Below are 14632 nucleotides of genomic sequence, written 5' to 3' on the forward strand. Positions count from 1 at the left end.
CGGGCGAGTGCCTAGCTAACCGGGCTGCGTGGGTCACAGGTCCAGGGCTAGCCGGCTACGTGTTTCTTTCCGGCCCCTAGGGTAGTGTAGGGAGTTCAGTGGCGCCTCGAGAGGCGGAAGCCGAGCCGGCGAAGCTCCCTGAAGGCCGGGGCTGTCAGGTCTCCCTATGCCCAGGGAAGGCTGCCTTCCCGGGCCGCGCCGCAGTCTCTGCCGCCCTGTACCCCACCCGCAACTCTCGAGTAGCCCCACATTCTTGCGCTTCAGTTTCCCCGCTCCTCGTCTTCAGGCCTTACCCCGGCAAGAGGTCTGGCCACAAGGGACATTTTGCAACACGTGAAACTTTTTAAAATGTCGAGCTTTATTAAGTATAATTTACATATGATAAAGTACAATTGGATTAGTTTTGACAGATACATATAGTCTTGGAGCCATCATCACAATGTAGATAAAATATTTTCATCACTCCAGAAATTTCCATCAGGCCCCTTTGCAGCCAATATCCTTCCCCAACCCCAGGCACACAGAAAGGTAATGAATAGTTACCTACTGGATACAGTGAGTTCTACCGTCACTGCAAGTACGACAGAAATCTGTCATTTAATCCACCAAACACAAAATGCACCGGAAAAAGAGGACTACAATAAAGGAATTCTCAATATGCAGCATGCCAACTTGTGACCTTGTAGCACAATTACTGCTGGGCCTTTTTCACTTTCTTGGTTGAATCCAACATCCATGGAATTAAGCCACCTTCATCCTTTAAGGGAATAAGTCCCCACAAAAGGCTACTTACGCTAGAGAAATTATTTTTGCACAAACATACTCCTTGGGACCTATCAGATCTACTAAAACTTCCAAGACTCCTGTACAAGGCTCCCTAGGCTAATGAAACACTGCCCTGTAACAATGCTAGTCTTATAAAGCTGACAGAACTCTGGGTACATTAAGCTTCTGTAAATGCAAGCAAAAATGACAAAATATTATATATTTGTTCTACTCTCCCCTTTTCATTTCTTGAGCTCAAGTCAGAATACCAAGTTTGGCAAATAAATCCCCCAAAATACTGTGTCACCTGCTGTATCTGGAATACTTTTTATCACTGTATCTAATGTCATATCAACCTGCTCTAGACTGAAACAATAAGCTCATTTACATGAGCTGCTTGAATTGTGAATTCTCTAGGATACTTGCAACCATCGTGGTCCAAATGAAGGCACTGTCCTGTGATGTTTGAAATTCAAATGACTTTTATTTAAATTGAAAACAATACTTAAAACTGCATTTAGAGTCAAAACCCTTTTGTTTATAAAAATTATAAGGAGTATTCCTAGGTAAGGCAAAGTTGTTACTCAGTTAACAAGACCAGATTTGACTTTGGACTTTACTTTTTGAACAAACTGTAGAGAATGGAGAAAAGAAAAAGTTATTTACAGAAAACAATATCTACATATGTACTCAGAGGTACAAAGACAAAACAGACTTAAGTATGTGCTAGCATCTCAGAAGCAGTTCTCAAAGAGCTTAGTTTTATTTCCTTGAATTTTAAGAATGTCTAAGATCCTTCTTCATCCTCGATCTTGGGAGCCAAATAGTACTTTAAATGTCCCATATCAGCAATTTTATACTCTACGACTGAAAGAAAACAGGAATATAATTAATTACTGAGAAGTACCACATACACTACCTACAAAACAAGATTCAACAAGTTTATTATCTTACCAAGGGGTACATCTGCAGACATACTGAGTGTTACTGTAGGAGAGAGTGGAGTGGCTTTTGTAAAGAAGTTCAGGTACCTCAGTGCAAAAGTTAGCTGAACTGGTTCATTCATGTCTATGGTAACCTTAGGGAGAAAACAAAAAGATTCATCATACTGAAAAACATCAAGAAAGCTGCAACTCATTCATTTCTAATATACATTGACAAATGACTTAGTTTCTTCAACAAATAAAATTGTAATAGAGGGAAAACGAAATTGAAGAGAGAACCAATGGACTAAAAGAAATTTAAGGAGCGTATCTCAATGAACTGTAATGTACGGACCTTATTAAAATCTTGATTCAAACAAACTGAAATAACCAAGGAAGTAGGAACACTGAAAAATTCCTTAATATAATTTTCTTAGATGTCATAAAATGTTTACACTACGAATAAATTAAAATATTTATGAGTGAATTTTTTTTTTTTTTTAAATTTCTAGCTGCACGGCTTTAGGGATGTTAGTTCCCTGATGAGGGATCGAACCCACACCCTTGTCAGTGAAAGTGCGGAGTCCTAACCACTGGACCGCCAGAAAATTCCCTATGGGTTAAGTAACATTTGAGAGAAGAACAAAAATCAAGATTGGCAGGGGAGTGAAATGTAATTTAGGAGAAAAGAATCAGCCCCTGGAGTTTTGTTACTAATATATATTTGTTACTAATATATGTATTTTTAAACTGTTTATTTAAAAGTTAATATAAGGATTACACAACAGCTAGATTTTACCCCCAACTAGATCCTACTGGGTTGCTCAATTATTTGGTAAAAACATAGTAAGTACCTCCAGAAAGCTAAAGCTAGCCTCCCAAGCCTATCCTTAAGAGTATGTGTGGGTTTGATACACAAACCCATTGTTCTACAGTTTATAAAGGTTGCACTAAATTTGCATTCCCTTCTCACAAATTTAAGTTAGATGGCATCTATAAGATCACTTGCAGATTTCAAAAGTTTCAATTCTCACATATTAGTTACTTGGAAATGCAAATTCTGTCTGTTTTTCTTTAGAGCTTTCTTTAATTTTAGCAATTACCTTGCTAAAGACTGAATGTTTGTGGCCCCCCCACCACCCCAATTCACGTTAAAGCCAAATTCACAATATGGTGGTATTGGAGGTGGGGCCTTTGGGAGGTGCTTAGTGTTAGGAAGGCAGAGCCCTCATGAATGGGATTAATGCCCTTATAAAAGAGACCCCAGAGAACTCCCTTTCCCTTTCCACCAGGTAAGAAGGCTGCTGTCTGTGAACCAAGAAGCAGGCCCTCGTCAGACAACAAATCTGCCAGCTTCCGAGTCTCCAAAACTGTGAATAATAAACTTCCGTTGTTTAGAAGCCACTCAGTCTATGGTATTTTGTTATAGAAGCCTTAGCAGACTAAGATATAACCTAATATTCTTCTTCAAGGTATTTTGTTTACTTAAAAACTACTTACAGCCTCCTCTTCTTTATCAACATTACTCGTTTGTGACAACTTAATATTTCCATTTCCAAGTTCTCCACTTGCAGAAAATTTCACTCCATCTTTTGCACAGGAAATTACAACAGCATCTCCAATATGACTGAGATCTCGGCATATACGTGCAAATTCACCAGAAGGCATCTTTACTACACAGCTGTACTCTTGTTCCTGTAAAACAAAGAATTTTTTTTTTTTTTTTTTTTTTTGCGGTTCGCGGGCCTCTCACTGCTGTGGCCCCTCCCGCTGCGGAGCACAGGCTCCAGATGTGCAGGCTCAGCGGCTGTGGCTCACAGGCCCAGCCGCTCCGCGGCATGCGGGATCCTCCCGGACCGGGGCACGAACCCACGTCCCCTGCATCGGCAGGCAGACTCTGAACCACTGCGCCACCAGGGAAGCCCCAAAACAGAGAAATTTAAATGTCATGGAAATAAAAGATTTGGCACCCTCACTTTCTGAAGACTCAGCATCTAAACAAGAACTCAGAATTCAAGATTTTCTGATTACTTTGAAATATCACTCATTGTGTAATTTCTTAACACTCTAACCACTCAAAAAATAAATGCAGATATAAAACAAGTATGCTGTAAGAATAACCATACTAAGAAAACAAATTAGAGCTTAAACTTTTAACAGTAAATGCACTATCCCGGGAACAAGAGCCTCCACCTAATCACCCTACAGTAGGGCTAAATCAAGAGGCCATTAGGGTATGGCATACAGTGATGATGGCGCAAACAGGTCTGCTTTCCAAAACAAGAGAATATGATGTTAGGCATTTTAAACATCCGAACACCTCCTCTCACTTTTGATGTTGATAAACCTAACCATAATGAATTTCTGCTAAAATGGCTTTAAGATCTTCTCTCAATAAAAATCAAGCACTCGGGTTTCTCTGGTGGCACAGTGGTTAAGATCTGCCTGCCAATGCAGGGGACACAGGTTCAAGCCCTGGTCCGGGAAGATCCCACATGCCGTGGAGCAACTAAGCCCGTGCACCACAACTACTGAGCCTGCACTCTAGAGCCCATGAGCCACAACTACTGAACCCGAGTACCACAACTACTGAAGCCTGCACACCTAGAGCCCATGCTCCACAAGAGAAGCCGCCTCAATGAGAAGCCTGTGCACCGCAATGAAGAGTAGCGCCCCCCTCCCCAGCTAGAGAAAAGCCCACATGCAGCAATGAAGACCCAACACAGCCAAAAATAAATTAAAAAAATAAAGATCTACAAAAAAAACCAAAAAAAAATCAAGCACTCTAGGAATAATAATTTAAAAAAAGATGCACAGGTTAATGTAAATATTCACTCGGCAGAAATAAATTCAAACCAATGAGCCACTGTAGAACTCCATAACTTAATAAAATGACAAATATGTCAGTCTTAAACACCCGACTCTGGAACATGCATGAGCAGATATACAGAAAAAGTTGTTAGGAAATAGGCTTTAAATTATTATATTAATATATCTTATGTAACTTTCAAGACTGTACAGTATGCTCAATCAGAAACTTTGATACTCACTGGAATTCCAAGTTGTTCAACATCTAAATCCATTAACTTCATTTCATAGTCTGAAACCTTTTCTTGATCTACCAAAAGAAACCAAATGTTGAAGAAGAACATGTAAGTTTACAGATGTCAGGTATATTTTACAGCCATCACAAACATTATCTTAAATTTCTCTCAGCCTTGGGAAATACTGACACTACATTTTAATTTCTTCTAGCATAAGTCAGTAGAAGGGTGCGACTTACTTGGAGCTTCAAATACAAGTGCCAAGGTGTCCGCATTATCTTCAGCCCTTAGTGTAATGATGTCTTCATTGCCAGCACATTTCAGTATTTTGGACATGCTAGAACACAGAAGAACAAAGCGTTTAAAATCAACAAATTAAAACCAGGAGGTACCACTTTTAACCATTAGACCATCTGCCGAATTGGTGAGTTAGGATGTGTAAGCCGGTCCAGCCATTTGGAATGCAATCTGGTAGTATTTATACTTAAACTAAACAGCCCCCCCCACCAAGAGCAATTTCACTTCTGGATATAAATAAAACAGCAGTATTTTATGAACTGCAAATCCCTTTGGTGGGTGAAGTTAATTATTGGGACAACGATCTTTAAAAACGATTTAATAAACCAGTTAAAACACACTGTATGTAGTAGGGGTAAATATTTCTCACAAGCTTTAAGATTTAAACATGTGTATGTACTAGACAGGTAGTGGTCAAAAGTTGAAAGCATTGCCCTGGTATAAATTTTCCTCAAACCGGGATCTTGGGGTGCTCAGCGCAACTCTGTAGTAAAAGAAATACTCTTGTCGCTCGTTAGGGCGAATGAACTAGGACACATTATAAAGCAGTTAAAGTCAATCAGGACCAAGGTTTCTCATCCAAGGCCGCCTGCCCTTAATGACCAAAGAGCTCTGCAACAGTCTTTTCCTGGCACCGCAAAGAAGTCCGTCATTTTCCCGCCACCACCCGCTTTGTGACTTTGGCGCGGAAAGAGCCGGTTCGCGCTGCAGCTAGCGCGGGCTTTCCGAACCGCGCGTTTCGCTTGGGTCCCGCCCCACTAGTGCCGCAGGCCAATGAGAAGGCGCAGATGGCCCACTCCAGCCAATGAGGGCCCGGCCCGGAGGCGCTCCCGCCAAGAGCCAGAGGAGGTGGATCAGGGCCCGGCTATCCGCTGCTTAGGGGCTCACCTGGTGAGGTTCACGCCCATGGCCAAGTTGCGGTCGCAGCGGTACGTGTCGAAGCCCTCGGAGCGCAGGGTGAGCTGCACCAAAGAGACATGGGACGAGTCCATGCTCTGCAGGTTCACGCCGCTCGAGCTGATGTCCCAGCAGGCCTCGTTGATGAGGTCCTTAAGCGCCTCAAGCACCTTCTTCAAGATGGAGCCCTGGACCAGGCGCGCCTCGAACATGGTGGCGGAGTCGCAACGACACGGCTGCTGGCGGAAGAAAGGAGGAAGGTATAGCCGGCTTAGGCTTCAGACGATGAGAGCGAACGACGGAAATAACTCACGAACGGTTGAGACGGAGGAAGCCCACAACCAGCCCGCCGCGCCTGCAGCAGTTTAATACTGCCGCGTCTGCGAGCGCGCGCTACGACCCCGCGCCCCTCGCGGAGACGTCACCACGCTGCCCCGCCTGCTGCCTGGGCGGAGAGACTACAGAGCCAATCGTGTACCCGCTCCGCACGAAGTCCGCTCCACCCCTAACATCTATTGGAGGGTGCGGACTGGGGACGGGGCGTGAGCGCTGCGCCTTCTGAGGGCCGGCTGATAGGCGACCGGCGGGAATCCCCGCCTTTTTGTCACGTTCCGGAACCGGACGTTAGAAAAGTCCGGCCGACTGTGAAGGTCAGGCCTATAGTGGGGGTGGGGGGGGTCGTTGAACTGCGTCTTTGTGGTGCTTCATCTCCCTCTTGAGGGGTAGGGAATTTCCGGCCTCGAAAGTGAAACGCAAATCCAGCCTGCTAGGAGAAAGAGCCGCCTTGTAGCCTAAAGAGTTGTCTTGACCACCAGCTCTTAAACCTCCTCCGTCACATACACACCAAACTCGTATCATTTACCGTATGCAACTTTCTAAGCTTTTTTATTTTCTCTACAAATATACTTTTTTTAAAAAAACAAATGACTTTATACCGTAGACCCTTTTGCAAAGTACTTAATAAAGCATGTGTAATTTTATGCCAGGTACATGTTTTCTATATCAGCACCTCTTAAAAAGATGGCATAATATCCTACGTATGTAACTAACTTAAAAAGTGCTTGTAATTTGGGCAACTCCTTGAAGTATTGCTGGATCGAAGAGCATACACATTAAAATTTTGATTAATGTTACTAAATTGACTTCTAAAAGATTGCAATTTACATTTCAGCCAAAACTACGAGCATGCTCATTTCGCCTAATTTTTCTTTCTATAGATATTAACAATCTCGTTTTTAAATCTGTGCTCATATGGAAATTTCAGTTTGTGTATTAAAAGATTGGCGCAAGTTGGATATCGTTCATATAGTTCTTGACCACTGTCTTATTGATTAAAAGGAGCACTTCATATATTAATAATCTTATTATTATAAATATCCCTCCTTTGTTTCTTTTTTGCTTTGTTTACAGCATTTCTCTTTAGTTGCTTCTAATATTTTACCTTGGTCTGTAGAATTCTTTAGTTTTTCTACCGTGTATCTTGGTGTGGATTTAGTTTTATTTTTCCTGTTCAGGAAATTTTGTATTCCTCAATCAGAAGATTCATGTATTTCATCAAGTCTAGAATATTGTCAACCATTATGGCTTCAAAAATTGCCTTTCTCTACTCTATTCTCTCCCTCTAGAACTTTCTTTTTTTTTTTCAATTTTATTTTTTTGCAGTACGCGGGCCTCTCACCGTTGTGGCCTCTCCCTTTGCGGAGCACAGGCTCCGGACACGCAGGCCCAGCAGCCATGGCTCACGGGCCTAGCCGCTCCGCGGCATGTGGGATCTTCCTGGATCCGGGCACGAACCCGTGTTTCCTGCATCGGTAGGCGGACTCTCAACCACTGCGCTACCAGGGAAGCCCCTCCTTCTAGCGCTTTTATTAGATGTATCTATGCACTGAATTTAAGGTACCTTCAATTGTAAGATGCCCCATTTTATGTAGCACAAGAAAATAAAATGTCAAACTATCATATGATTTATCATTTAGAATGTCTATTTTGTAATTATCAAAAGAACTTTTAGACTTTTAAAAACATTTGTATCATATATCATTCATGTGCGTAATATGTACACACTATATATATATTGGTTAAAGCACTTGTAATATATCTTCACATTCAGTTTCTCACTCAGTTACTGATACTGCTGTTTTTCCATATATCATACTCTGTCGTCAAGGGTGTGGATGATGCAGCATTCTTAAGAGTGCTCCTCTATTGTCTCTGGAATTTCTTCCAAGTCTCTGCCACCCATTCGTAAATTTTGATACTAGCACTTCCTTTATGTATAATCAACTATCCTTTTGCATACATCTTTATATCAAAACACAACGGTTTCATCTATTTGTAGGTATTTTCCTTTCCAGGTCCTTTTATTTATTTTAAAAAATATTTATTTATTTATTCATTTATTTATGGCTGCGTTGGGTCTTCGTTGCCGCTCACGGGCTTTCTCTAGTTGTGGTGAGCTGGACTACTCTTCATTGCGGTCCTCAGGCTTCTCATTGCAGTGGCTTCTCTTGTTGCAGAGCATGGGCTCTAGGCATGCGGGCTTCAGTAGTTGTGACGCACAGGCTCAGTAGTTGTGGCACACGGGCTTAGCTGCTCTGCAGCATGTGGGATCATCCCAGACCAGGGGTCGAACCCATGTCCCCTGCATTGGCAGGCAGATTCTTAACCACTGCACCACCAGGGAAGTCCCTCCAGGTCCTTTTAGTGTCTCAGTTCCTTTGCAAAATGTGGAATGTATTCATTCCTCCAGTGAGAAACATTTGCTTCACTAATAACGAATGTATACTCTACTACTCTGTTTCTGTGCTTTCTGCTTACATAATAATATTTTGGTTTAATGCCAAATCGAAGTGTTGATTTGAAGGTATTTTAAATGGCAATTAAACTCCACCCATGACTTAAGAATGGCTATGACCTGTCGTCAGGGAAGGCCTTCTGCGGAGGTAGCAGGTTACCAGAGAAACTAGCTGTTTGGAGAGTGGGAGAAAGTATTCTAGGCTGAAAGAATAACATGTTTTAAAAGGACAGCATGCTTAGAAAGTGTTCAGATAGTAGTTTGTTTTAAAATTCAAAGCTTTTTTTATAAGTATTTTTCCCCAGTTTTATTGAGATGTAATTGACATACAATAGGACTCAAAGACTGATGTGTCCAGAACACACTGAACAATGGGGAGAGTGGTGCAAGGTGAGGTTGCAAAGAGAGTCAGGGCTGAGATCTTATAGCCCTTTACAAACCCTCTATAAGTGAAAAGGAAAGTTATCAAAGGGTCTTTGGCATGAGACAATTTCTGTTTTGTTTTTTTAAAAATTAATTAATTAATTTATTTATTTATGGCTGTGTTGGGTCTTTGTTGCTGCTCACGGACTTTCTCTAGTTGCGGAGAGTGGGGGCTACTCTTCATTGCCGTGCGCGGGCTGCTCATCACAGTGGCTTCTCTTGTTGCGGAGCACGGGCTCTAGGCGAGCAGACTTCAGTAGTTGTGGCATGCAGGCTCAGTAGTTGTGGCGTGCGGACTTAGTTGCTCCGCGGCATGTGAGATCTTCCCCCGCCAGGGATCGAACCCGTGTCCCCTGCATTGGCAGGTGGATTCTTAACCACTGCGCCACTAGGGAAGTCCCCAATTTCGGTTTTAAGAGGATTACTCTAACAACTAGTAAAGGTGCTATTTCAATCAGTGAGAAAAAGAATGAATTAAATTATGACCAAACAATTCGTTAAACTTCTAGGAAAAAGTAAAGCTATAGACTCTTCCTAATAACTGTTTACTGAAATAATTTCCAGATAGATTAAATAATTAAAATTCAAATAAATGTAAACCCAATAAGAAATGGAAAAATATTGTGGTAAATATTTAAGAGATCTTGCTGTGGGCTTCTACACATAAAAGGAAAAAAAACCCATAAAACATAGGAATGACTACATAAGTTTTAAAACTTCAGTGTGCCTAAAAACTTGTGTTGGTTAATATACTTTGTTTCCACAACAGAGAACCCAATTCAAACTGAATAAAAGGGCACTTTATGTATCTAAACAAAATCCAGAGGTCCCTGGCTTCTAGTGCCTAAGGTCCAGTCTTAGTAAATGTATGAAAAATGGTTAGCATATTAATAAGCAAAGAAACATAAATTGAAGGGAGATAAAATTTTAATCTACCAAATTAATAAAAATTGTGTTAACACCCATTTCTTAGGAAGGATATAAGGAAGTGAGTACTTTCATGACTTGAAGATGAGAGTATAAATTGGTATAATTTTTCCAGTGGGAATTTGGAAATATGTATGAAAATCCTTGGAATTTTTTATTTAGTCTTTGACACAGAAATTCAATCTATAGGATTTTTTTTTCCCAAAGAAGTAATCAGAGTTACTTACCACGATGAGGCATGTTTAAGAATGTTTCTTATAGAATTATTAACAATTCCCCTGAAATTGGAAATAATCTTGAGGTCTAACAATATGGTCTTTGTTAGGTAAATTATGGTAAATCTGTAAGATGGAATACTATAAAGCTTTTCAAGTACCATTCTCGGGCTTCCCTGGTGGCGCAGTGGTTGAGACTCCGCCTGCTGATGCAGGGGACACGGGTGCCCCGGTCCGGGAAGATCCCACATGCCGTGGAGCGGCTAGACGCGTTAGCGATGGGCGCTGAGCCTGCGCGTCCAGAGCCTGTGCTCCACAACGGGAGAGGCCAGAACAGTGAGAGGCCCGCGTACCGCAAAAAAAAAAAAAAAAAAAAAAAAGTACCGTTCTCAAAGGGCATTTGATGTTAAAACGTCGAGTTATGAAACAGTATAAACAATAGTATCCCAACTTTCTAAAATTATTATATCTGAGTGTAAGTGCACAGAAAATAGAATAAAAAGGCAATAATATGGATGTTAACAGTAATTATCTATGGCTGATGCTACCACAAATGATCTTAATATTTTTCGTTATGCTTTTCTGCATTTCCCACAATTTCTTCATCAAACATATATTGTTGGTCTGAAAATGTTAATGCATGCTGGGAGAGAAAAATGCTGTGAACTATTTAATATAATTTCTGGCAAATTTCTTTACAAGGTGATATCACATATTAAACTGAGTCTCATTCCTGGCTGCACATTAGACTCATCTGGAGAGCTTAACAAAATGAAAGAAACAAGCCTATTTCCTCTAGGTTCCATCTCTAGAGATTCTTATTTAGTTGGTCTAGGATGGGCCATCCATTGGCATTTTTAGAAGCTCCCCAGGTAATTCTAATAAATAATTAGGACTGAAAAGTACTGTTTCAGCATGTGTGATCAATTGATGAATATTTATGCTTAAAGCCACCTGCACCTCCATATAGACTGTTGGTTTGAAAAAGTAAGACCTATGCTTTGTCAGAGAGAAGACTGAAATTATAGTTTAAATGGACTGTGTAATAATCTAATAGGTCTACAAGTTTGTGGGAATGCAGGATTTGTATTTTTGAAACTTTAAGATGTTATACAGTTCTGCCTAGCCCATTCTCAATTCCATTTTGCATGTCATCTCATTAAACTGAATAAGAAGTTTTAGCTTTCTGAGAACACTTGTCAAGATAAGATCTAGAAAGGCAATATGAAGGACAAGAAAAAGAGCAGATCAAGTCTGTTTTTGTTTATGGACAATTTTTTTAAAAATGTATTGTTTAAATAATTCATTTATTGACAGTTCTTCCTCTCTAAGAGAGGAAAAACACTATTCGGGGAACTGAAGAATTTTCTTGTCACTTGTACCAATGCAGTTTTCAAATTATCAAGAAGGTGGGAGGTGTTTTTATTATAGAATGATAATAATTATAGCAATACCTGCCCACTTATGCTGAGCTTGCAGTCAGCCTGCACACTCTGGGGGACTAAAAATCTCATGCTAGTTACCTATACTAATCCTATACATATACTAAGTATATGTATAGGAGTGCAATAGAAGGAGTACAATGAAAAGAATCACCATATACAAGATATGTCACAAGCCTGGAAGAAATGACCCTAGAGGAAAGAGCTATTATGAAGTATTCTATTATTATGAGGTATTTCTATTGAAGGGCAAAATCAGGGGTAGAGGAGGAGGTGTAACGTAATGTAAAAGAACAAAATTCTTCTTTGGGCTGGAGGTGAGGGAAATTTTTTACTTTTAATTTCTTCCTACAGTTGAGGGAGAGGCTCTAAAGCTTGCCTAAATACCTGTTAACATGACTTCCAGAGGTCTGAATATCTGATCCCTGTTTACCACAGTACCGACTTCAGAATTGTACCTGGTCTGAGCTCCATTAGCTTGGGAGGGCTGAGTATGACAGATAAGAAGTTTGTTCGGGCCAAACTGTAGGGAGTTATCTACCCTAGTAATTATACTGTGCGTTCTGAAACTCTGATCTACGTGCACTGGTTCTCCAGTTAGGCTGTGTTTCAAAGCAAACAGCTGAGGTTCCAGGAGGACTGATGTGATGCTTACTCGGATGTGACCTTTCACAAATATGTTCCATAAAGGTGAGAATCTGGTTACTAACACTTCCACCTGTCTTAAAGGTGTTGACATCCTTCTAGATCCTTTAGATAATAAACCTTGCTTAATTTACCCAAGAAGTGTCTGGTCTTTATTTCAAGAAGTGATCACTGACATTAGTCAAAATGGTGGTCACACAGTCTCCAACAGATTAAAAGAGTTTTAAAATTACCATCAGCATGTTATTTACTTTTTAAAAATAAGTTATTTTTTACTTTTAAAAAATATTTATTTATTTATTTTGGCTGTGCCGGGTCTTAGTTGCGGCACGCGGGATCTTCATTGTAGCATGCAGGCTCATAGTTGCAGCGTGTGGACTTCTTAGTTGCGGCATGCATGCGGGATCTAGTTCCCCACCAGGGATGGAACCCAGGTCCCCTGCATTGGGAGCTGGAGTCTTAACCACTGGACCACCAGGGAAGTCCCATGTTATTTACTTTTATAAATAAGATTAAAACAAAAGACAAATAAAACAAAAGAGCACAGCTTTCTCTAAATAAATTATGGCCTAAAGGGGGTGGTCTGTTTCTCTAAAAAAAACAAGTATTTGTGCGTTAATAGGGAACAAAGCATACCCTGAGTTCAGTGTTCCTCTATACCTATTTTATTGTCACTTTGAAGGAGTGTTATAGGCACTTGGGAATATACTTTTATAGAAATCAAGAAAATATAACACCCTTTTCAGAATTCCCACTACTTTCCCCAAACCTTACAGTTCAGGTCAAAATTGCTAACACAAAATTGCAGCTCCTATGTGTGCAAATTTCTCTCCTTGTTAAATTACAATATGCTTAAGGGAAGGGGCCCTGTCTTATACTTGTTTTACATCACTTAAAGGCAGTGAACAGGAACTGTTGAAGGCAATGCTGAGCAACACGGGTATTAACAATGAATTTAGGAAGGCCAGGAGTATGTTAAAGCGTGCGTTGGTAACAGATCTGTGTTCGTATTCTTAGTGGGCATTTTCTAGCCGTGAGACCTTGGTTAAATCATTTTCTTTCAGGAGAAACTTTAAATCTATTAAATAGGTACTTGGGATGCGTCAGGTACATAGGAGATTGGGCTGTGAACAAAGCAGGCAGCATTCCTGTCCAAAAATGTCCTTCAATAGTCCAAAAGAGAGAAAAGAAAGCTGAATAACCGTGGAAGACCCTAGCTGTAAAATAAAAATCATATCCATTTCCAAGCGTTGTACAGATTAAATGAGATGCATTAAAGAGACTACATAGTTCAGTGCCCAGCACATAATTAACGCTCACTAAATAGAAGATAACTTGGCAAAGCAACGCAGACTTAAGTTTGGCTTTCACTTCCTTATCACGTAATCTCCTCCTTTTACACAGGTGCGTTCCCCAGGCCTTTCCGCTCAGGGCCTAACAAGCGTCTACTTATCAGTGAGAGGGAAGAGCCCTGGCTATTGAACACAAAAAGCCGAAGGCAGCAAGCACTAGGCCGGCTGGAGGCTCGGGGCTGCAGCCCATGGCCCCCAGCAACCTGTTCTCTCTAAGACCACGGCCTCCAGTTCCCGAGCTCCCATCGAGTAGTCCCCCTCAGAAAAGCACGCCTTTTCCAGCCCTCTTAGGCTGCTATCCAATGCACGCCTCTCCGATCCTCTCCGCTTGCCCCGCCCCCGCCCCCGCCCCGCCTCCCTGACGGATTCGCGCCGTTGGTGTAGTTCCGGGGCTGTGATGGCAGCGGTGCGCGTGCGCGCTTGTTCGGGGCCCTCCCAAGAAAAGGAGTTGGTGGGGCTGGGCTGGAGGAGGTTGGTCGCGCTCTGCCCGGGTGAAAGGGCGGTGGCTGCACCGGGCGGGGCCAAGTTTCAGGGCCGGCGGCCGGGCTGCGGTGGCGTCGGGAGCCGCTGCGAAGCTGCGCGCTGCTTAGGCGACGGGGGGCTGGCCGAGCAGAGTCCGCGCGCGCCCGCGCTGAGCTGCCGGCCTCGGCGGCTGCGCCACTCGGCCGCAGCGACGAAGCGCTGGTGTTTCCAGCATGACGGAGCTAAGGCAGAGGATGGCCCGCGAGCCGGACGCACCGCCCGAGGAAAAGGTAGCGGCAGCATCGGTTGGGCGCGGCCGGGGCAGCGGAGTCCGCCGGAGGTCCGTGCGGGGCGCGCGCAGAGGGGTCGTCTTGCCATCTTCTGCGCGGCCGTCGGCGGCCCCGGGCCTGGTCTGCGGGAAGGGTCCTCGGGTGCTGGGCCCCGCG

The 14632-nt window shown here is 42.3% G+C and overlaps 2 protein-coding genes across 2 annotated transcripts in view; one reads left to right on the forward strand and one right to left on the reverse strand.

Moving 5' to 3' along the window:
- Positions 1-356: 356 nt before the first annotated feature.
- On the reverse strand, positions 357-6332 carry PCNA (proliferating cell nuclear antigen). The gene is made up of 6 exons (XM_079944918.1): positions 5918-6332; positions 4972-5069; positions 4739-4806; positions 3189-3383; positions 1720-1843; positions 357-1632 (listed from the first exon to the last, which is right to left on the reverse strand). Exons 1-6 carry the CDS (start codon positions 6136-6138, stop codon positions 1553-1555), a joined length of 786 nt encoding a protein of 261 aa, XP_079801044.1. The 5' UTR covers positions 6139-6332; the 3' UTR covers positions 357-1552.
- A 7813-nt stretch (positions 6333-14145) lies between these two features.
- Positions 14146-14632, forward strand: part of CDS2 (CDP-diacylglycerol synthase 2) — a 64355-nt gene continuing 63868 nt past the window's right edge. The window contains exon 1 of the mRNA XM_079945926.1: positions 14146-14476. Coding sequence (XP_079802052.1) covers positions 14420-14476 — 57 coding nt within the window. The 5' untranslated portion in view covers positions 14146-14419. The remainder of the gene's footprint in view (positions 14477-14632) is intronic.

This window comes from Stenella coeruleoalba, assembly GCF_951394435.1.
Source record: "Stenella coeruleoalba genome assembly, chromosome: 15".
Taxonomy (NCBI): domain Eukaryota; kingdom Metazoa; phylum Chordata; class Mammalia; order Artiodactyla; family Delphinidae; genus Stenella; species Stenella coeruleoalba.